General features: G+C 38.4%; 2 protein-coding genes across 2 annotated transcripts; both read left to right on the top strand.

Annotated features, from left to right (window-relative positions):
* Positions 1-34: 34 nt before the first annotated feature.
* Positions 35-23533, top strand: LOC306830463 (beta-galactosidase-1-like protein 2). Its single transcript, XM_079353994.1, has 19 exons — positions 35-551; positions 5029-5217; positions 5488-5556; positions 5968-6063; positions 6835-6943; positions 7512-7604; positions 7727-7808; positions 8468-8532; positions 9882-9966; positions 13145-13288; positions 14818-14898; positions 16659-16765; positions 18286-18432; positions 18766-18837; positions 19266-19344; positions 19489-19576; positions 20706-20820; positions 21487-21603; positions 23201-23533. Exons 1-19 carry the CDS (start codon positions 454-456, stop codon positions 23285-23287), a joined length of 1923 nt encoding a protein of 640 aa, XP_079210120.1. The 5' UTR covers positions 35-453; the 3' UTR covers positions 23288-23533.
* LOC306829911 (uncharacterized protein) lies at positions 2009-5018 on the top strand (the record flags this gene model as incomplete). Its single annotated transcript, XM_079353129.1, has 2 exons — positions 2009-2887; positions 2970-5018. 2 exons carry the CDS (start codon positions 2009-2011, stop codon positions 3039-3041), a joined length of 951 nt encoding a protein of 316 aa, XP_079209255.1. The 3' UTR covers positions 3042-5018.
* Positions 23534-24252: the final 719 nt, after the last annotated feature.

Here is a 24252-nt window from a genome sequence, read left to right as displayed (position 1 = left end):
ATTAAGTCATTCCAAATTAGACTGCCTTGGCTGTAATGGTAAGTTTTTTTCATATTCAGAAGGGGAAAAAATCGATACAGGATATAAAAAAACAAAAACGTGGGCGAGCACGCGCGTCTGCGTGAGGTTGGACCACTAGCTTCACATACCTTTAAATAACACTACTAACCGCCTTACTTTTCAAGTGCTTGCTTTATTAATCCCGGAAGTAGGATAATTGATATTCCGTTGTCACTAGATTACGTGCCATCTGACAGTTTAGCGCACTTGAACAGCAGCATGTTGTGTTGCACAGGCTACTTATCTGGAGGAGTATAGACGGTGAAATATCACTTGGAAAGCTGCACAAGGGACTTTCAGGAAAGGACTGCCGATATGCACGGGACATTGTCTTTAAAAAACGAAACGAAGAGAGCTGCAGCTTGAGTCGCAAGAGTCGCGTTTTAGTTTGAAATGGACTTTCATGGTATTTGTATTCGTCTGTCACTAAAGCAAAGATATCTTCTCCTGCTCATTGCTGTCGCAGCAGTTCTCGCCTATCAGTGGACAAGGTAACTGACGCACTCAAACAGCCACATTCACACAAACCTGTTGTCAGTGTCTTTTTCATAATAACCAGTTGAGGTGTCATTAGGATCATGCGTAAACGGGTGATTCTCCAACTACAAGCACTTTCATGTCCTTTGGTCATATTTTAAAAAATGATAAGAATTTTACAAAAATAATCTATTTCTCTAGTAAATAAACAATAAAGCTGTCTTAAATATTTTCACCATCTCTCAAATATGTATTTTACTTACTTTTGAACATCTTTATATGCTTCAATATCACTATTTTGCCCTTGTCCCATACTCGAACTTTGTATGTTCAACAATGAAAATGTAGTTATAAATCGTGATTAATCAAATGAATTTCAATGTACTTGTGTTAAGTAGAACTTAAACAATCAATACTTATTTAAGTATTTAATGGGAAACGATTATAAATATTGTTTTTTACACAAAATATACCTGTCACATAGTCTAACCGTCATTTCCACCACGTTGATGTATTTTCCCTCCAAAACGTCAGTGAGAGATATTGGTTGGTCAGTGTCTAAAGAAGTGAACAGAGACAATGCAGCACGACATGTGCTAGACATTAGCATGAAGGTTGTTGTCATTTTGAGGAGCTGCCTTTGAAGAAAAATGAAGGTAAATATTGCTTGAGCAGATATTATTTTTATTGTATGTCATTTCCAAACATGCTGTATCTCCATGGAAGTTTGTCAGAGGAAAGGTATTTCAGGTTTTCCGAAAACGGTATGAGCGGCTGGGGAAAAAAATGGAACAGGTAGACTCCCCAAAAACTAAATCAGAACGGCAAATGCTAAAGGCACCCAAAAGTCTAAGGAGAACCTTACTCTTCCACAATGTACTCATTGCCGAGCTAAGAGAGAGATACCAAACAACCCGATCAGACAGAGATCAACAACTGATTTCTAAATTAATTGCAGGAAAAATACTTAAAAAATATCAACTCCTCAAAATGGCACAAAAAGAATTTGGCTTTTCACAGACAAGAATGAGAACTAATGTAAACAAATCAAGAGCACTCCAGTACATTAGAAAGAAGCAAAAAAAACTCAATCGGCACAGCCACAAATGAAAAAATCAAACAATTCCTGGAGCGAGATGAGAACAGCAGAGCAACAACTGGTAAAAAGGAGACAGTTACCAAAAGAAAAATGAAAAGGCAGAAGCGATTCCTAAATGAGCCACTAGAAAGACTACATGAGAAGTTTAGTAAGGAGTTTCCTGGGATCGCAATTTCATACAGTGTGTTTTGTAAGAGACGTCCTTTTTGGATTGTGAAGCCCACTGTTAAGGATAGGGACACATGCCTCTGCAAGACACATGCCAACATCTAGTTTATGGCTGACAAGCTGCTTTATCACAAAGTTATTAAGAGCAGCAATATTGAAGATTTGATTGTCTCTCTGTGTTGCAAAAACTACACCAAAGAATGCATGTACACGGCAGAGCTGGAAACCTCAACCTTTGACTCAAGCACCCAAACATCTCGGTATGAGTGGAAGGCAAAGGCTGAAGAGAGAGAGAAGAACAAGAAAGATGGTACAAAAGACAAATTCACAGCTCACTTAACTGTCAAGGAGAAGGTGTATGGTACTCTACACACCTTGATGGAAGACTTTCTAACAGGTCTTAAGAAAAAGTTGGGGAAACATGTCTTTAATATAAGACACCAGTACGCTGTTCTTCGTGGTCTGAAGGAAAATGTGAGTGACGATGAGATTGTCCTCTACATCGACTTTGCAGAGAACTTTCTTTGCAAATACAGCAGTGAAATCCAAGCAGTTCATTTTGGGGATTCACACAAACAAGCCTCACTTCACACTGGTGTGGCCTATAGCAAGAAAGGTCTCATTTCAGTCTGCTCTATCAGCTCCTCTTTTCGCCATGACCCCTCTGCTATCTGGGCACATCTGTCAAAAGTCCTTACGTACCTGAAGAAGCAGCTTCCCACTGCTTCAGTTTTGCATGTTGTCAGTGATGGGCCAACCACACAGTACCATTCCAAGAAAAAATTCTACCTGTTAACCAACATGCCATTCAAAATGGGCTGGAAGAAAGTGACTTGGAACTTTCTGGAAGCTGGCCATGGAAAAGGCCCTGCTGATGGGATAGGAGCAGTGGTTAAAAGGAGAGGCGATGACCTGATAGCTGGAGGGAAGGACGTACCTAACGCTCGAGTGCTGTTTGAGGAGCTTCAACAGCAAAAATCTGCTATAGAGCTATTCTATGTTGAGCCAGAGGACATTGAGGCAATGGACGTGCATGTGCCATCTCAGCTGCAGACAATTCGTGGCACAATGAAAATTCATCAGGTAATGGTTTTCAGTTCTCTCCCAACATAACATTTCTGATATTAATTTCATACTATGACTGACTTATTTTTATTTTTTTCAGATCATCTCTGAAAAGCCAAGCCAAATGTCATGGAGGATCCTGAGCTGTTTCTGCTTAGCACCTAATGCCTGAAAATGCTTCAGTCCACAAACAGTGCTGTTTCAACCGTTGGAAAGCACTTGCCCCTCAACCAGCACATTGCATCCTGACACATCCCACAATTTAGGTCTGCACAAAATTCTGGACTTACACAAGGGGCTTATTGGTCAGTGGTGTGCGGTCAACTACGATCGAGATGTGTACCCGGGCATCATACAAGATGTTGATGGTTACAGCGGTGCTCTTGTTAAAACAATGAGCCGCATAGGTAACAATCGATTCTTTTGGCCATCAAGAGATGACATCATCTGGTACTAACCCGTGGATGCAATAGGCCTTATCCATGAGCCTTTATCAGTGACAAAACGTCACATGGAGATTGAAGCGTTAGTCTGGCAAAAATTGGTTGAAACCCTTGATTGAACTTCTGTGCATTACACACACGCACGCAATCACACATGCAGGCACAGAATTGTAAATAATCATCTATAGAATAGGACACAAAAAGTACAAGGTACAGCTAGATTTCTATAAATCAACAACTGGTCATCTGAGAGAACGATGTAGCATTTATTACTTCCAACAAATTAACATTGTCTATATTTTGAATTTTTAAAGCACAGTTTGTTAGTTTTGTCTTGTTACAGTTCAACAAAAATGTTTCAAATGTTTGTATTGTTTATGAATTCTATGAAATAATTCATACAAAACTGTAAATGAAATATACGTTTTTAAGAATCTTTTACAGTGGATTAATGAAATTCAGATTACCCTTTTATTGCCTGAACCTATTATTTTATTCACACTTTGCATTTCAACGGAAATATTTCAAATAAATAAGTTTACTGTTTTCAAATTAAGAGTTTTTTCATCAATGTACATAAATTGTCATTTCCACAACACCCTGTCATTTCCATCATGGAACACATTATTCTTAAATATTCAAAAAGTTGTAATTATACATGAAAAACTTCTCCATAATTTGTTTGATCATACTCTACTCAGTGTAATATTATAATTTATTTGTTTCTAAACAATATTTATATAATCCAACATTAGATTTCATATTGAGATAAATATGCGTTAAGCCATTTGACCCTTGTGACATCTGATTAATTTATATTGCAAATGTATCAAAATTGCAAAATGGTATAAAATTCCAAAACTGGTTATGAAGTTGTTGTTTATTTATTTGGGGGTGTCATATGTTGTGTAGTTTTTATACAAAATGCCTTTGTTTAGATGTGGTGGAAATGACATTTGTTCCTTAAGGATTAGACAATTTCTCAAAAATGACCAAATTCTGTTGTGATGGCAGCTCAACCACTCCTGTATCTTAAAACTAGGCTATTATTAGATCATCTTATGGGACTTTGATTAGTGTGATTTGGCAACGTTTTTTTTTCCAAAAGTTCACAGGGCAAAAAGTTCACCTAGTTGGAGAAACACCCAAACATGAATGTCTGAATGAGCATGCGTACTACTTCCTGGCTGTTACTCTTATTTTTGTTTTTGGTTTATGTTTAAAAGGTTTTTTTGTTGTTGCAAATTCTTCAAGAATTCAACAAAGCTCACCACATACTTTCACCTGATGATGACCTATGTTGTATGACACGTTTTGCGTCTGTCCTCACTATCCTGATGGTGTAATCTGTGTTAATACACCTTTCAAGTCTCACAGCTCATGGTGTTACTTCACAGTGCTGAATTGCATATTGTGTTTTAGAGAGTTCTGTAACATCATTAATGAAAGGTTTAAGGTTAATCATCCTGTAACCTGCAATATGATAAAGAAAGTGTAATTGTTATAACACATGAGGGAGACACCTGCCATGAGAGGTTTCTATACAGCTCTAATGAGGTTCAACCAGCTTAGACCTTTTGCTTAACAGAATACTCATTTACAAGCTTACATAGTCTATATGTTCCATATGTTTTCATTTCTTTTATTCCAGTTTTACTATTTCAACAAAGAATTGACATGTCTTTTTTCAGTTCTGAGCTGTTTGTTGCCCATTAGGGATCACTCCAAATCAGGGAGAAGAATGATCCATGTGGAGGGTCTGAGGGCCAACTCATCTCAGTTCACTCTGGACAGAAAACCCTTTCGCATCCTTGGTGGCTCCATCCATTACTTCCGTGTCCCCAGAGCCTACTGGGAGGACCGTCTGCTGAAGATGAAGGCCTGTGGCCTCAATACACTCACAACGTAAGCTCCCACTACAACTCACAGCTGGTTAAACGTACTGTTCCTTTCATCCCAAAAGAAAAGATGCAACAGTTTTGTTTTGCTTGAGACAGTCATACACAGAAAAAAATCACAGTAAAGCAAAGTAGAAATAAAAAATGATGCATTCTCTATAGTGTAGTATAGACAATCTTTATTATTCTATATGGCACAATAACAGTCATATTTATATAATTGAAATTCATGTCCAATAAAACACACAAAGCGCATAAAATCTTTTACTTTTTGCAGGTATGTGCCTTGGAACCTGCATGAGCCTGAGCGAGGGGTATTCAACTTTGAGGATCAGCTGGATTTAGAGTGAGACATGAAGAGAACGCTTGTTGAAAGCTTTGCACTCCTAGACTCCTATAGATGGCACTGTTGCAATGTGGCTCAATTTTTACAGCGTAGCATAATGTGATACTGCTGAGGAGGTATACATTTACCCTCAAGAAAGGTTTTTGATTAATTAGTTGTGCCCTTAGGCAGTATCAGTGGTTCTTGATAAATGGATGATGATGGCCTTGATCCAGCAGATGTGTCGATTGCTCAGATGTGAGATCTTAAAAAAATAAATAAATTGAGTGAAATTGTATAGACTAATTGACATATCATTTGCAGTTGAACACTTGATGACATTTGGAAAGCCCTTACTTAATATCTAGAGTAGGAGAAACTTAAAGTGTGCATATTAATGTGCTGTACTGACATTTCATGTCCTTTGCCTAGAGCCTATCTCCGGCTGGCAGCCGGCCTTGGCCTCTGGGTAATCCTGCGTCCGGGGCCCTACATTTGTGCTGAATGGGATTTAGGGGGACTACCCAGGTAAAAAAAAAGAAAAAGAAAAACAGGGCTACAATTAAGTTATAGATATGTGTAAATGTTATATGTGTGCACCATGTATTATTTAACATAGCCAGTGGGGTGCAAAATGAATCCCTCAGATAAGGTTGGAAATGATTTGTTCAGTCAGGTAATCTGTTTGTTAGCAGAGTCTTTGCTAAAAGCTAAATCCATTCAACTCAAAAAAGAAATTCATCATTTAGTTATTTCAAATATTTGAAGTGTTCCCACTGTGCTTTGTAGCTAATCTTGGCTTGATGAGTCCATGCTGCAGTTTTTTGTGTCTCTATGAAACTGCATTGCAAAGCATATCATGAATAGCATCACAAACCACCACTTTATCAACTTCAATTACTCAGAAGAAATTCAATGATACTTTAGACTAGTATTTGAGAAAGCAATTAAGATGCCCCTTAGAGGCACATTTCCCTTAAATTATGAATTCATTAAGTGCTAGAAGCTAGACAAGTTTTGGGATAGGACAGAGAACAAGTTTAATTTTTAGGTAGTTAAATGTTTCTATTTGGAAATGTTGGTTTGACTTTTTGGGGATTTGCCAATCGTCAAAACTGGGTGTGTTCAAGGACATAAGGTGAAGCATTTTGTGTCTGATGCACATGATCTGATAGTCATGCTTTTCGATTTTACGCTCATCTTTATCGTCAAATAATCTAAATTGAGGTCACAGCATAGCACTATGTCAAATGTTTTTTTTTAAAACAGTTTTAAGGTTGTTGTGATCTTTGTTTTCAGTTGGCTACTGAGGGATAAAAACATGAAACTGAGAACAACTTATCCAGGATTTACTGTTGCAGTCAGATCCTTCTTCAACCAGCTTATGAAGAGAGTTGTTCCACATCAGGTACTTATCCTTTAGGCAAAATGCAGCATCAATTGTCATTTTCAAGGAAATGTTCATTATAATATCAGTATGAACGTACTTGTTCAAGTTGTACATTTTTTCATGATATAATTCATATTTACTGTTAGGCCTATATTTACAACACCACTTGTTGTAATCCATATAGATCCCTCTTCTGGTGACAGAGAACGACTAGTGTGATACAATAACACTCCAATGAAATGCTATTTGACTGGCAAATAAATCTAGTAATATAAGCACATATCTGTGATAAAATGAGCCGATACAGATATTTGATATGCCAGCAATGGCTATTATTATTGATCAGTCTCTAATTTGATCCCTCCTAGTGTAATGTAGTTAGCAGTACAGTGCAGCAACACATTCACATTTGTCAATAGTGTCCTCTGAGATTTTTTCTTCTATCAGTTCATCCTTGAACAAACTCGTATTTCCATTTCACGTTTTTTTACAATTCAGCTTTATTGATTATACTGTAGAAATGGTCAAGAGTTGATGGGCCAGCCACTAATATGTGTTCTCTATTCATTGGTTAATGACTGCTCAGTACTCAAAGGGTGGCCCAATCATCGCAGTTCAAGTGGAGAATGAGTATGGCTCCTATGCGAAAGATGAAGACTACATGCCCTTCATCAAGGAGGTAAGAAACCATATTTTGTGATCCTTTTCACAATTTGTTCTCCTTGCTGCCTTTACTTGCTCAATCTTTCATTTTACGCCTTTACTTCAGCAACTCGCTTCGTTGTCTCCACTTCTTTCCAGGCGTTATTATCAAGGGGCATCACAGAGCTGCTGCTGACCTCAGACAACAAGGAAGGACTAAAGCGTGGCGGACTGAAAGGAGGTATTGTCAGATAGGGTGAAAGACAAATCAGACCGTGCATAGACAAACACCAAAATAAACACACACACACAAACACACAGTACGGTGTTTAGTGTATTGTTTTTTCACAAAACAACAAGAGGACTGAGCCAAGGGCGACCCAGTGTCAGGCAGCTGCAGCTCAGATCCAAATTCTACAAACCCACAAAGGGTTCTGTGTTGTCCAAGATTCTTTTGAAGGTCTATCCTTGCATAAATGGAAATGAATGAAAAAAAAAAAAAAAATACTTAGGTACGTCCCAACTGCTATTCAATCTTGCCCTTCATCAGCAGCTGTTAGCCATTGTTGTCGATTTTACCATCACTGCAAACCATGCATTGGCATCATCACGGCATGATCTTCTTTGGGAATTAAAAAAATGTTTAATGCACCTTTAAAATAATGCTCATAAATCAAACACAAGTCCCTATCCCTTATTTACATTTGTACCATTCTGTCGAACAATATGAACAGTTGAATTTTGCTTTGTAGGCTGAATCTTAATGTAGAAACAAACGTAAGACAGGTTTTATATCAGTGCACTTTGGTATTTGAAAAAAATGTACCAAAACTCATCAGGCTGTTGGTTTGTTGTTCACTTCAACGTGTTTGTAATTGTTCTTATGTTTTTAACCTGAAGTATTAGAAACCATCAATTTCCAGAAACTGAGAACTGATGAGCTCAAGCATCTGGATGAAATACAAGTGAGTGTTATTTTGTGTTCCACTGATTTAAATGTTGGCCATACACTGTCTGTGAAATCGCAGTCACCTTTGGAGAGACTGAGTTAGCCATTATTTATTTTTTTAGAGGGTGGGTGAGGGCAGCTACAAAACATATGTCCAATAAAAGAACTAGAGAATGCTGGGCTAGAGAATCAAACTTAGATCCTCAAAGGACAGCATTGACATCCAGTAGATGTCGCCCTTGAGCGCACTAGTGTTAAACCACAACAAACTGCTGTTTGGTGAGACCTCTGCTATTCGGAAGCCTCCGCTTTCCTCCAGCGGCACACTTCCAACACCTTGAGCATTATTGAGCCCCATTAAGTGAAAATGACAGACAAAAATATCCTTTGCTCGAGCTGCAGTTGCCTGTTTCCTACCTTTTTTGTGTTAACAGGCTAATATTAGAAAACTATGTTTAACTCATAGCTTCACATTGGACCTAAATTGACATAAAATGCCTTGATCTAAAGACAGGCATCTTATAGACAGTCATGACTCAAAGAGACATTTACAGAGGATTTATAAGATAAGATAAGATAAGATAATCCTTTATTCATCTCGCAAGCGGAGAAATTTACAGTGTTACAGCAGCAAAGCAGGATAGCAGAAGAAAATCACACGGTGCAACAATTAAAATAGATGAAGATATAAAAGTGTAAAAAATATGCATATGCATCAAAAACAATAATTAAAGCGCTCGTAAAATATGCATCAAAAAGGAACAGTTGAAATGCCAGTAAGAGCCAGTAACTTAAAGATGTAAGTCTGTATAAACTGTATGAACACTATCATGCACACAGTGCATATAAGGATGGAATTTTATTTCCCAATTTGTCCCATAAATAATTATTGCAAAGCAATCAAATTTAAAAATAATAAAAATACAAATAAGATCAGGTGATATCTTATAACATTATTATTGCACAAGAGGTAGCAGTGAGTTTGGTGTGTTTATGATCTACTGGGAGCAGGCTTAAACAGTCTGACTGCAGCAGGAAGGAAGGACCTGTGATATCTCTCCTTCAGACACCGCAGGTGGTGAAGCCCGTCACTGAAGGAGCTGCCCGGTGCTGTTACAGGACCATGCAGGGGGTGGGAGACGATCTCCATCAGGGATGATAGCTTGAGTTCTCCTGTATTTACGTGTAAAATGTCACACATTCTTCCTTTTAATCCATAAACAAGTTGACTTACTTGTTTCAGCTTCAGATCCGATTACCTACACAGAGAAAGCTTCAGATCGTACAGATGAATCCTGGTAGCTTGAGGGTGCATTGTTTCCCTTAACTGCTCTAACATTGCATTGTTCTGTGTTTTTCTACAAGCCTAACAAGCCCAAGATGGTGATGGAGTACTGGTCTGGCTGGTTTGATGTTTGGGGGGACCTTCATCATGTCTTCTCAGCTGAGGGTAACACAGACTTTAAATTGGTCGACAGTTTCTCTATCGGCAGATCAAACAGATCCCAGAGAGTGAGGTGTAGTGTTTGTGCTGACTTTATACAGAAGTTCCAAATTACTCACTAATTTGAGTATTGGTAAGACTTGTGCTGCGAGGCAAGGCAAAATCTCTGGAGTCAAAACAGGCCATTTATGCCTTGTTTAGAGCTTGGACAGTGGATAGAGTCAGAAATTGGGGAATGATAAGTGGGAATAAGCCAAAGGCCGGATTTGAACCTGGGCGGCCTGTGGGGAGCGACCACCAGGCCACCGGCCTTTAGCTGCAATAAAACTGTCTCTTTAACAGGATAAATCAGGGTAAGGGAAAGCTCAGAGCTCTGAGGTTTGGGCAAGATAAATTCTCCAGACTGAGTGTAAGACAGTATTTCTCACACTCTGCTTCCCTGACAAACAGATGGGATGCACAGCTTGGCATATGGTTATTTCTACCTTGTTTTTTTCTGACTTTGTTAGAGATTTTTATACTTTTCATGTATGGTCGGAGCTTAGCCAAGTATCACAAACCACAGACTTTGTCCCTTCCTCCTACTTCGTCTCGGGGCCATGTATTTGATGTTCAGAGGCCAGTGCAGGAATTTTTCAAAGATGTGCTCTACTGATTCAGACTGTGATTAACACAGGTGGATGTGTTTGTGGGACTGGAATTCACTTCATGCTCCCTGCCTCCTTGTTATCGAAATTCTCCATCTGCACATAGACACGCAGAAACAAGCACAGTCCTGCTCTTTGCTGCATTTAGTAAGTTGTTGGAAACGTAAAGTTTCATTGTTTACTTGCCTATTAATTATAAGCAATGTTACGATATGATTATTATTACGATATGAAGTTACAGGCAGATTAGTTGCTCTAAGATGCATTGGGTATTGATTCTAAAGGCCTGTCAAGTGTACAGTACCTATCGCACATTCATTGTCATGAAAACATTTGAAAAGCAAATTTTCAACTGAGAGTGAAATCCTAATTGTGTATATTCACAATAATCACTAACTGGCTTACTCTTCCTAACATTTGTTGGATCTCTGCTACATTCATTGGCTCCTTATTGTGCCATAAGTTGATACGATTTACTTTAATGTACCCTGGGGTGAAATTTGTCTTGGACATAAAGATCTGTCAAACATTCAGCTGCTTTCCCTCGAATCAATAAATAAAAGCAATAGAAACACACATCCACACCTAAACCGAAAGGCACAAACCAATGCAAGACAACACAACATATTGCAATAGTGATCAGTAGCACAAAGGCGACTAGGAAGGTTGTGAAAACCAGTTGTTAAGTTCAAAGTCTGCCATGTCCAGTGCTGAAAGAAGAAAGTAAATTCTTTCCGAAGAAAAAAGATAAAGGACAACAAAAACTTCAAACGGTTATTATCAGAAAATAGTTCTTTAAGTATCACAAGTATGCTATCTATTTTGTAGAATTATACAGTATATCTTTGAAATGATTGGGTTATTGATGCTATTGTGATCGGTAGTCTGTTGTGATTGTTCTAAATAGAGCTACTGTGCTCCTTAAAATACTAACGGGCTGTTCAGTCTCAGGAGCCGTTTTCATATGCACTTCGGATAATACGTATCTAGATAATAATGGGAGGACTGCTCCGGAGAATTCTCCCGAACTTAACATATGCTCCTCACAGCTGGAGATATTGGATTTACTGAGATGAGACGAGGTGAACAAAAAATGATGAAGCAACAGAGTCTTCTGACACTTTGTGTAGTCCAATGGAAGGACAACATCAACAGAACACAACATACTGGCGAACAGAAAACATAATGCAGCTGTTTAATTACCTGCACAGAGATCGTAGTTGTTGCATGCAGAAACTCTATGCACCGTGCAGCAGTAACTGTATACAAACGTCCTTCCAATGATACATATACATATTCAGATATACGGCCTCTCCGGGTAGGGATGTAAAGATTAATCGATTCAAATGTGTCAAGGTTCACATTGATATTCTGAAAAATGAACACCTGGTTCACATACTACAGCAACAGAAGGAAATGTTTTAGTATAATATATTGGAATGGCAAAAATTAAACCACCTGTGTTAAAATTCTGAAGATCCAGTTGGTATCGCCCCATGAGCACCAGCATGAACCCAAAACAGACGGCTGTTTGGCAACACTTCCGCTCGCTTTCAGAGTCACACCTCCAACCCATCTCCACTTGCGTTGGCAATAAGAAGTTATACATTCAACACCATAATTAAGCACAAGCAGCGGACAAAAATTGTACTTTGTGCATTCTGGGTCATTGTAGACAGTCATGATTCGGAGAGACATTTCTACAGTTTAGGATATACTTGATTTCTGCTCTATTGTAAAATGTGAGGGAGTCACACACCTTGACCATCATGAGAGCTCTCAGCAACATCTTATTTCAAACGCACACAAAGAGACTCAAGTTTTCTTTTTATTCTGTCATTGATTCCCAACAGTCATCCACATAAGCAATAATATTTTTAAAAAAAGGGGAAAAAAAGGCTTTGTTATGGATTTTCTTCTCAGGGAGGGAGGGGAATTAAAGACCCTCACTATGCAAAAAGTGTCACAGCTACACAATGAAGGCTAAAATATTCTGAGGGGATTCATGTCCTTGACAGTTCAGTGCTCCGCAGACTGTAACATGCCCGGCAGTTGGTCACAGCTAGTGGCACCACCATGAAGCACCCTGCTCCATTGTTATTCACTGAGGCTCATGCCCTTCATTCAAATCATTAAAAGCAGCCAATTTCACCACTAAAGTCCAATTTGAATGCTTAACTAGTTGCCCTGGCGTATTCCCCGTAATATATAGGTTGCTAATTTGAGGAGGGTGGTTGGTGATTTTTCTATGGGTGCGAGCATTGCCCTGTAATGAATTATAGCAAACAGTAATAGGATGTGGGTCTGAGGTCCGTTCATGTTCAATTGAAGTGGAACTGAGGGCGACAGGATAATTGAAACAGTGGCTCTGCCTTGTTATAGCTGAAGTCCAATGGATTTTCTTCTCTTTGTGACTTAATGTGAAGCTTAGAATTTATTAGTCTTCAAATTGACCCATAGGTTTCCATCAGAGTGATTAAACTATTGTGCACACTCTTTGGCATTCAAAGTCATTTGTTTGTTCTTGTTTCTAACAGAGATGGTGGCTGTGGTCAGAGAGATCCTTATGCTGGACATGTCCATCAACCTGTACATGTTTCACGGAGGGACAAACTTTGGCTTCATGAGTGGGGCATTTGAACACGGATTACAAGCACCTAAGCATATGGTAACAAGCTATGGTATGTGGGATGACTGGAATTTTACATCATGTCAAAAATTCTCAATGTGATTGGAGAAGAGGTTAGGTAAATCACATTGGACATTGGTAAGGATTGGACACAAGATGTTTACATACTTTCTAATAATACTGCTTTGCAATTGTCGTCACATATTTATTTACAATGTTATAAAATGTCAAAGTTTTTATTCTTTTTGCCACGCAAAATATGAAACAGATTATGCAGAACTGATGTTGAAGGACTCACAATCAATACCAAAGAACAATAATGGAGGGACAAAGGGGGAAGCCACATTTATTAAAAAGATACTCCTGCACCCACATAGTTCTTACTTAGACTTGCGCATATGTACACACAGTGTGGCATGGACACTCATTCATAAATAAACCCTCTCCAACAGTGCTATAAACTCTTTAAAGGAGCAATATCTACTGAATAAAATCATGAAATGACCTTACTATGTCATCAGACATTAATTAAACATGTTATGTTTAAGTCCTCTGACATCAACGCAGCAGCCTGTATGTCCTCCTTCTATGTTTAGATTCCGGTGCAATATGATCTGTTTTGATCAGAGAAGGTAGGTGATATTAAAGCAACCCCACACGGCTGTTTTGGACATCCCAAAGTTTGCCTGATATGACACCAGTTATCAGATATACTGTAACTGCTTTTACCGGACACAAAAAAGACTCCTATAAGCTCCACGACCAGAAACATGGGAAAAATTGGATCAATATTGAAGATGCTTTGAGAGGTTAGAATGCAGAAAGGTTTCAAGGCTGTTGCAGAGCTGGTTAAACACTGAATCTTACAAGTCTGCGCCATAACACCTCGTGTACGTATGGACTCTAAGAAGGAGGGAGGCAACTCTCTGTATTTCAGATTTGGATTTTAGTACCTATTTTAAGTGCTAGATACATATTACTCCTTTAAGATATAACTCTCCTAAAATCAGCCATGAAGGCATTTCATACTTTTACGTTTGTATACGTTTTTCTTAGAGCGTTTTACTGAGAAAATACTTACACGCTTTGTTTTTTTTTTAACTTTTGTTATACCTAGTGTATATCCCTACTCTTAAGCCTCTGACCTTTGTTTGCGTTCAATTTGAATATGTGCTGCACACACTGATGAATTAATTAGCCAATAAAATGCATGTGAATTGTACATTAAAGATGGTAGAATGGGTTTTATAGCCTCCTCTGGGGGATGTAACATTGTAATGACCTACTTGAGAAAAGAGATGAATTCTGAAAACTGCTCCACAGAAAGGGAGGCCAACTCTGACCTTCAGCAGACATCACACCTGTGTTTACTCCTCTGAGTGCCCTTCAGCTATGTTTTTTTTAGTGTGTGCCTCAAACTGCTCCATTTTCTGTCCTGATAACCCAACATGTGTCTCGGCCCACTGCTGTCTCAAGATGTTTGATAGGGGAGCACAATGAAAGCATCTGCCACGGTAAAGAGGCATCCCTGCCTCTCCCTGGCTCCCGACTCTGCTGTTCTGATAGCGCATTATCTTTCAGATTACGACGCTCCATTATCCGAGGCTGGGGATTACACCACCAAGTACCATCTTCTGAGGAATTTATTCAGCCTCTACCACAGTGAGTTTTGCTTGTTGTTGCTGAAAGGAGCTCCATAACTTCTCTCACTTTCATTTCAACTCCCCACTTAAGTTAATTCTTCTTCTACAACCTGCTCTCTGTTGGCTAAAGTAGGATAACTTTGCATAATATGATTACAGACATGGATTAGATAGGGGTTAGTGTGGGTTTGCATGTATGTGAGTTTTTTTTGTCCAAGTCATAATCTCTAAATTATCTTTCCTGTACTTTCAATGTGCTAATTACTTATGCAGTTCTCTAATTGTTGTTAAACAAGGGTTTGTGGTCAAGGTCTTTTTTTTTTAGACTGGAAAAAACCTATTGGTGATCTGGGGCACAACGCAATTGTGATTAAAAATAGTTTGAAAGGCGGCACAAGTGTGTGTGTGTGTGTGTGTGTGTGTGTGTGTGTGTGCGTGTGCGTGCGTGCGTGTGTGTTTGTGTATGTGTGTACGTGTGTGTGTGTGATTCATCCATATGTTTTGTAGTCTGCTGAACAATGAGCAGTGGCCTGGATATACGAGGGAGTCTGAGAAGGCTTAGTGTTCTAAAAAAAAAAAAAAAAAAACACTAACTCATGACCTAATTCCTAATTGGATCAGCTTGATATATCATTGCTGTCCTTGGTTGTCGAATCAGTTTGATTGTTTCAGCTACTCTTCGGCCTGTGGTTTTGTTTTTTGTGTAACTTGGCATGCTTTTAGGCTGATCTGTCTGACACTGATCTTTGACGACATCATATCTCTTAAAGTAGATCCGGGAAGCCAGACATTAATCTAGACTACACAGTGTGTATCGTTGAAGTACAACTCAATGTTCATCTTCCTAAATTGTATTTTTTTTATTTTGAAGTATTATTCATTTATTGTCACTCTGTAGTCATGGAGACAGAATGGAACGGATGATTATGTGTAACGACTCTTGTTTTTTTAAGGCGTTATTTATTTTTTAGACTTTTTACACCTTTTATTTAAAGATTGAACTGTGAATAGAGAGAAATAAGGGAGAGAGAGAGTTGGGAAAGACATGCAGGAAAGTAGCCCCAGGTCAGATTCAAACCCAGGCCTCCTGCTTGGAAGATTATAGCGTCTGTGTCTGGGGTGCGTGCACTAACCACTAGGCTTCTGGTGCCGTCTCATTTTTTATATTATTCCAAATCTTTGTTCCATAGAAATGACTATTCAATGTGCACTCTTTCTATCTCTAATTTAACACATCATGTGAACTACCAAAGGCCCATTCTGGAGAAGAAATGTGTTGGCTATTAAATTATAAGCTTTCCTTAAGTGTTTCTGCTGTCTCTGCTTGGTGTTAAGAAAATGCTGTCAAGTCTTCTCCAGAGGGACGGCCAAGCTTTAACGCCTCTAAAAGCACTAAGACTGGAAGGGTTCTCATAATACAGAGAAATATTGTGCCAAAAACTAGGAGCTGGTGTGGAGGTGAAATGGTTCACCCAAGAGACATGATATGTATAAAAAATCCCATTAATTAAGAGTTCAAAATAATATTCATACTTGTTCTACTTTGAGTTTTCCATTTGATTTAGAAAGGTTGAGCTGTTTTTACTCTCTTCCTCATGTGATATGAATTGTCTATATACAAGGGCAATGTATATGTTATGTTGTAATAAATACAAGATTTCTTGAGAGGGTGTGTTTGCACTTGGTTGCAGCTGAAAAGAGGATAATAAAATGAAAGTGAATTCATACATACAGATAGGAGAATTGCCATTAGCATGCGGTCTGCTCCTTGTTTTTCAGACCAGCCTCTCCATGAACTGCCCTCTCTCCAGGAGAGGAGGGCTTACCATCCCGTTGTCATCCTGCAGTACCTGTCTCTGTGGGACTGTCTGAATCTCAGTGACAAGGTAAGTTACAGACTCAGAGAGAAGCACAAAAGTAATAAAAATCCACTGTGCAGGATTGCTACGTCAATAAACAGATTCAACATTTTCCTAAAAATAGAATATATATTTTAAGTTTTGAAAACAAAGTAAGTTCTTTAAAAAGAAACCAAACTGAACATAAAAAGTTGTCTACCCACCGACCTAAATCATTACAAATAAAATAATGAATTGGGCCAAGATCACTTATGACATGCTACAGTCAGTTATATAAAACCTGACATCACTCCTTGCGTGTCAGCCCCAAAACCACAGGTCATTTTAATTCTTCTTCAATTCTGTTTATTGAGGCTGAACTTGCAGCTTTGGTGTCCCCTTGTGGCTGTGGGGTCCTATTCAGCCACATAGTCTGCAAATAGCAAAACAACTGTTTACACCACATGCACACAATGATGGCAGAGGCTGCTATGGAAATGTATTCAAAGACATCTGACAGCTGAGCTATAAATACTTTTTTTTGTTGTCCATCTGTTATTCTACATTTTTGAAACAATACCTTTGTTTGCAACATTTCCTTTCTGAATCCAAAATAAATCCAAAAAGCAAATTTTGTTCAACATCAAATTGGCATCCATTCATTTGTGCAGCTTTGAAATCATGTAAAAAAAACAAATGTACGTACGCTGAGTGTAAAAGCATTTCTTGTTTTATCACTAAACACACACACACACACACACACACACACACACGTGAAGAATTTCGTTGCGCAGAATTAAGGGTATAACGTTTTTTCTTTAATGTCCAACTGCTGCTAAAGTGCTCCTGAGCCATTCCTCCTCTTGTAGCTGCACATGTAGCCTTCACAAAGACATCAGCATCCACTGCATGAACCTTTAGAGCTGTAAAATAAATTCTTGTTGAAATAAAGTACAGCAAAAAAACCTCCCAAAAACTTAAGAAAAGTATTTGTGGGAAAAAAAAAAAAAGGTGCAAGGTTGTTTCCAGAATGTCATCATGTCGGTTTGCTTTCATGTCCAACACTTTAGTTAGCCATTTACACCATACTCTTCAGGGCCATTTATATTCACACCAGATGTAGCAAGTCTGGCAGTTGCTTACAACATTAATTATTCACTCCCTGTCGCAATAATTTGCTTCCCTCTGAGACAACAATTATGCTGCCCCTGACCAGCCACATGCCCTTGTTCAAAAAAGAGACTTTTCTCTTTGTTGTCTTCAGAGAGACAGAGTGGGATGTAAGAGTTTGTGTTTTTGGAGGTAGGTGGTTAATCGTGTCATAGCAGGAAGAGTTTATTGTCTTATGAAGAGAGCATAATGCAACCTCCCGGGGGTATGAGAAGAATGTGGGTGAATAAAAAGATTGTTTTGAAAACAGGACAGCTTCATTGGGTTTGATACATTATTAAATGAAACATGGCAACAATATGGAAACATTTCAAAATGCTTCCCTGAAGGTACACATTTCAAAGTGCATATCTGCAGCATGTGAAACACCTGTTTTCTTCATCTGCACATTTGTTTAGCCATTTAAGTCTGAAAAGCCGGTGAACATGGAGAATCTCCCCGTCAACAATAACAATGGCCAATCCTACGGCTACACACTGTACGAGACCTCAATCACCGCTGCAGGAACCCTCAACTCAAACAACAACATCAGGGACAGAGCACTGGTGAGGATGGGAAAACATGATTGAAATAAAACATCCTCTGCTGTCACACATTTACACAATCCTTAGTGAGAACTTCAATAGAACTGTATCCGACATGTTAAAAATGTACAACTAATGACCTACTGGTAGAGAACGGTGAACTTATTTAGGCTGCTACATGTTGCTGCTGTTTGAAACATTCAGAGCTTAAAGCTAACACAAATAGATGGCTAACACCTTAAAGACCTGTCTTTCTGAAGCTCTTACATCTACGCTTCATGCTTTCACATTAACTACTAACTAACAAACTATTAACTTCTACTACATTTAATGTTGTTTTTCTTACCTTACCAGGTTTTTGTGGACAAACATTTTATCGGTGTTATGGATAGTAAAACGCAGGAACTTGCACTCCCTGAAGGACAGGTATTGTGTTTGTGTGTGTGTGAGTGAGAGAAAGATGACTATGCGCCCTTGTCTATGACCTATAAGTCAGTCTGCTGCGAGTGTCTTTCAGAAGGATGAAGTTATTAATATTTAACTTCCAGCAGTGTGTGAATGCTTCAGAGGATGCTGATCAACATTTCTGACAGTGTGGTCCCAGTATTTAGCCAAAAGCAGACCTTCAAACAACTGTTTATCTCAACAAATTTGAATAGTGAATGTCAACATCATAGATAAGTGCTGACTCATATCAGCCTCCAATTGCCAAAATCATATCTTCAGCTGCTGGAGGTTTTTTTATTTATTTATTTATTTTATTCACTCCTATTTGTGTTGTTAATTCTTTTCATTGAGAAATACCACTGTATGTTAGTAATGCCTCCCTTGTTTTACTCATTCTTCCACTGAAGGGAAAAAGAACGCTGAGTTTACTGGTTGAGAATTGTGGAAGAGTGAATTATGGGAAAACTCTGGATACGCAGCGCAAAGGTACACATTGACTGATGTCTTTAGATGTTCAGTCAGCACACGTCTCTCCATACGATCTTTGAAATGACACACTTTGAAAGCATCTCATTATCGGTGTCTTTAAGATCCAAAGAAAGCTAAAAGCAGTTTTGACTCACCTTTCAGGGCTTGTTGGAGATATCGAGTTAAACAAGAATATCCTCCGAGGCTTCATTATTCATAGTCTGAGTTTGAAACCAGGCTTTGTAAACAGGTTTGTGTCTTTTCATTATTATTCACTTTCCTCTCCATGTTTGTTTCTCTGTCATTACACCTTCCTGCTCCTGATTTAATCGAGCTGATTATCTCCCTGCTTAGCACAATTACAATGGGAACATGATGTCAAAATTCACAAATAAAAACAAAGCCTTCCATGTCAGCAGCTCGTGGTATATGTGGAATTATAAGCAGTACAGCCGTTAGATAACAAGGCCGATGTTTGTGAAGGTCTAAAGCTCAACATGAACTTTTTTTTTTTTTTTAAAGGTGACAGCACAAGATATTAATAATCTACAGAATGAGCATTATTGAATGACAGGAAAAGTACAAAGTTTTGAGTCTTTTAATTAATATAGAGACACTGGCATAATGCAACTGTGGGTGCTCCGATTTAGAGGACCCAGTTCACCCAATGTTCCTTTTGCAACTCCTCCATGGTACTGCGTTATTACAAGATTATTATTCCATCCAGTACATTGCCAATTACATGCATCGTCTGTGTGAAGACAAACATTTTCCACAATATTTGTCATGCACAACATCTTTGTTTTGAAGCAGGGGCTCTATGTGTAATCTTCAAAAGGTTATGATCTGTTGGCAACTCATATTAAGCTGCACAGATGATTAAAATCAGGGTCACTAGTTATGTTGACCATCTTCACTTCACATCAGAGGTTATACTCTACATGCACTTAGTAAGCTGCCTTACAACACTTAATAGAAACTGTTTTTTTCTCCTCGTCTTGTGAACAATTGCAGTCTTAAACATAAGCAGCATCCTGAAAATGTCAGGGCCTGAAGCCGTGCTGGGATGAACACTAAACGTGCATATTGAAGGATGGAATTTTGGTCTAATATCATGTCAACCTTTTGAATTTTCACAGAGGCAAAACATAACCTACTGTATGGCCACAGCTAAGACAGGGACTTAATATGTCCCCTGGCGTCTATGCCCATTAACTTTAACTTGACATTTACTGTAGGCATAGAAACACAAATTGCATGATACAATGTACTGTGAAACTGTGTGTCAAGATTGAAGGATCTTTTGACTGAAAAAAATGACATGAAAAGTTCAGGCTCTGAGGAGAGTGAAAGAGTACAATGTATTCTGCCTCTTACAGACTTGAAAGTTCAGGCAAATGGATGTCAATGCCTCAGCGGCCCTCATTCCCGGGTTTTTTTCAGGCCAAACTCTATGTGGACACTTTTCCGAAAGACACCTTCCTCAAGCTCCCTGTAAGTAGGACAGTCAGTGGTCTTACAACCCAGTCCAGTGGCAGGTCTGTTCATTAATTAAACAATACACAGTTTATTTTGTCAGGCATACATTGCCGGCTTTCCTCCTCTCCATTTTGCTAGAATCAAGTGGTATGCATTCATATGCTCGGTAGCTTCTCAGTCCTGTGGTGTTTTGGCCATTTTTGGTTGGATAATTTGACTAGATCAGCAGTGAAATTAAATTACACTGGTCTGGTCCTGTGAGCTGTTTCCATTACAAATTCATTAGATATGAGATTCCTTCTATTGTAGCTCTGAGCACAATTATGGCACCACATCCAGCATCCCTATTTGGTCATTTTAAATGTATAAAGCTGACACTGGTATGATCAGTCAGTATATAGTTATATATTAAAGACAAATCATAGGATCTGTTGAGATAATAAAATATAGTTTGTCTAATTTGGTAGTGATATTATTGAACAACATCTTTTTCTATTTTACCTCAAAGCTTATAATAACAAAGACCTACTATGTGTTAAAGATGAGATGCAAGTCTTACTACAGTAGAGAGGAAGGTTAACTGTTGTATGATGTTTGGAAGTTATCAACATGTTACCTTTTTAGCATTTAATTGACTGAACCTGCCTGTTGTCATGGTGAAACAACTGGTTGTGTTTTCAGGGCTGGGGCAAAGGCGTAGTGTTCATCAACGGCAGGAATCTGGGCCGATACTGGACCATCGGTCCCCAGCAGACTCTGTATGTCCCAGGCCCCTGGCTGCACAGAGGGAATAACCAGGTAGAGTGTGTCACAGACTACGCATGATCTCTGCCCAAATCTGTCTGAAGTTACTGTACACGACAAGGTTGTGAAACCCTTCACTCATTTCAGTGATATAAAGTGGGCACTTTGGTTAACAGTCAAGATCCTTTGGGTAAGAAGGGATACCACATGGTAAAATGTATGGCATGTTAAATGTAATTGTTTACTTTTGGAAAACATGTTAATCCCCCTTTACCGCTTTTCAAACAGTCCCCTGTGCTCTAAATGAAACACATGTGCTGTGCTATGGTTAACATATAACATGAATCAAGCAACAGAGGAGGTTTGTGACCCTGTAGAAACCAGCTCTCTCAGAACGCTCCATTGCCACCCCTGAGTTTTCTCAGATGACATCACTCTTCTGTAGCGAGAAGAAAAATGGCAGGCCTGTGGAAAAGTGTTGCTGTAGGCTGGAGATGGAGTCCATGGGTGGAGAGCATAGGGAATGGGAGGTTTTTTTTTTTTGTTTTTTTTTTTACCACAATCCAAATAGTGATGTCCGAAACTAAGAAAATGTTGTGGTAAGTACTTTTTCTGACCACAGACTAAGGACTGGATTTCACATTTTGTGGGGCGATAGACACTCAGGTTACCTCAGGGGGTTGTTGAAAAAAAAAAAAAAAAAAATACACAATGCTTACTTGCTGCAATACTAAAATTATTACGGAAGAGGATTCGGGCCAATGAAAAAAAAGTCAGAATTCTTTGATTGAAGTCTTCAAACTTTTTATTTATGAATTCTATTAAAAAAAAAAAAAAAAGTTGGAATTCTTCAAACTAAAATCTTTTGTACAAATTCTACGGGGGAAAAAGTCAGAATTCAAAATGGAAAATGTTTTCTTCCGAGAATTAGAAAAAATAAAGAAATCCGGTTTGAGTGGCTTCAATCCTCTTCAGTAAATCATGTATCCATATATTAAAAGAAAATAAATTCTGTTTAAAAAAAAAACAAAAGCAAAAAAACATTTCGGCTGCCAAACAGAACAGTTGTGGCTTTGAAAAAAATGATATAGACCAAAGTACACATTTTCATTATAAGTCCTATAATTTATTTTTGATTATTAATTTAATAATAATAAACAAATTAAATAAAGCAACATAAAATGCTCATATTGTGTTTTCCGACGTAACAATTACAAAACTCAAACCCTTTATTTATATAATTGAAGCAGAGGTAGTAGGTTAACTTCTGAAATGTCTTTATCCTTTTGTATAAATTCAAATATCATGATTTGTTTTCATCAAAGCCCTAATATTCAAGTATTGTAAGTGCTCTGATTCAATTTTCCCCGTGTATGCACTTTGATGCTTATATTTTCCAAGCAGTTTTACTATTACAGTGAAATAGAGGAACATCACAAGTCAGTAGATACAGTATACAGATACTGATACACATCACCCTTTGCCTTAGGTGTTGTTGAACTCTAGTCATACTCTGTCAAAGAAGTCAGTGATGGTACATGGAAGTGATGGTACATACTGTATATTGACGCTTGTGCATAGCCACCCACTTTCCCTGCCTTTTGATGACCTCAGCTAAACTCTAAACTCTTTATTTTATTCTTTTTCACAGGTCATAGTGTTTGAAGAGCAGGAAACAGATGGTAAGATTCAGTTTGCCAGCAGCCCTGACTACGGCATGACTGTTGAAGTAGAGTGAGGCCAGGAGGTGAGATGGGAGGAGAACGATGGGAGAGGACCTGGAGAGTGCATGACTCAGGCCATCGCTTTGAGCTTTGTCTTGTACGGCTCTCACGTCGTTACTAACTGTATTATTAACTCATGTACTGCACAACTGGAAACCAAAGGACTGTGACAGAGCAGAGCTAATAAAGTGTTCCATGGAGAATGGATTTATACATTTCAAAAGCGTACACAAAACTGTTAATAAAGGCTGGTTTGAGTATCCACGTCCAAGGAAGCTGGTTTTATTTATCTTGCGAAAACATTTCATTTGTTCTTTGTGCACAAAGGCATAGCTTTGATTGGACATTTCTTCATAGTGTGTTGTGTAATTTCGAGGTCGGGCTTCCTATAAGGATGACATCTTTGAGCTGTTTGCACCAGCTTTTCTAAAATGGCAAAAGTATTTGCTAATTTTGAAGACATGGAACATGGTTAATAGATCTGACCTGACACTTCAAATGATGCCAGATAATGATGATAACTAGATGTATTAAAGAAATTACAAATACACCATATTATAACTAAGCTATATTAATGTCGTTAGTTACTGCCCATAGACCAAAAGTGGTGACATGTATACATCTGCTGCACTAGGGTGTCATCAATGTGCTAGTGAACAAGGTCATGTGCTTCTTCATGCATGCCCTCGACACACACACGCAAACACAGACACACACAAAGCCAACAGACACAGTACTCGACCACAAGTCAGATTCTTCTCAGTTATTTATTTTTCTTGATTCAACTATCATCTTTCTCTGAGACAAAATAGCTGTGGCAAATAAACAACCTTAAGAGTCACATGCATAAAATGTGAATGACATGAGACTGTAAGATGAAAATGGAGATGAGAAAAAGGTAGGACTTGTGTGTGTGAAGTGTATTGTGCCTTGGAGAAGCCCTCAGAGAAACCAGAGAAAAACGCTCATTCACTGACAG

The sequence above is a fragment of the Symphodus melops genome (genome assembly GCF_947650265.1).
Source record: "Symphodus melops genome assembly, chromosome: 10".
Lineage (NCBI taxonomy): Eukaryota > Metazoa > Chordata > Actinopteri > Labriformes > Labridae > Symphodus > Symphodus melops.
Note: the sequence above shows the minus strand (reverse complement) of the source record. Positions and strands in the feature narration are given on the sequence as shown.

What these genes read in the sequence shown, in the direction of transcription:
- LOC306830463 (XM_079353994.1), top strand. Translation starts at nt 454, where the DNA reads ATGGACTTTCATGGTATTTGTATTCGTCTGTCACTAAAGCAAAGATAT. An exon ending in AGCATCTGGATGAAATACAA is followed by an intron (nt 8,533 to 9,881) that starts GTGAGTGTTATT and finishes TTTTTCTACAAG; the next exon opens with CCTAACAAGCCCAAGATGGT. An exon ending in TCTGGATACGCAGCGCAAAG is followed by an intron (nt 19,345 to 19,488) that starts GTACACATTGAC and finishes CTCACCTTTCAG; the next exon opens with GGCTTGTTGGAGATATCGAG.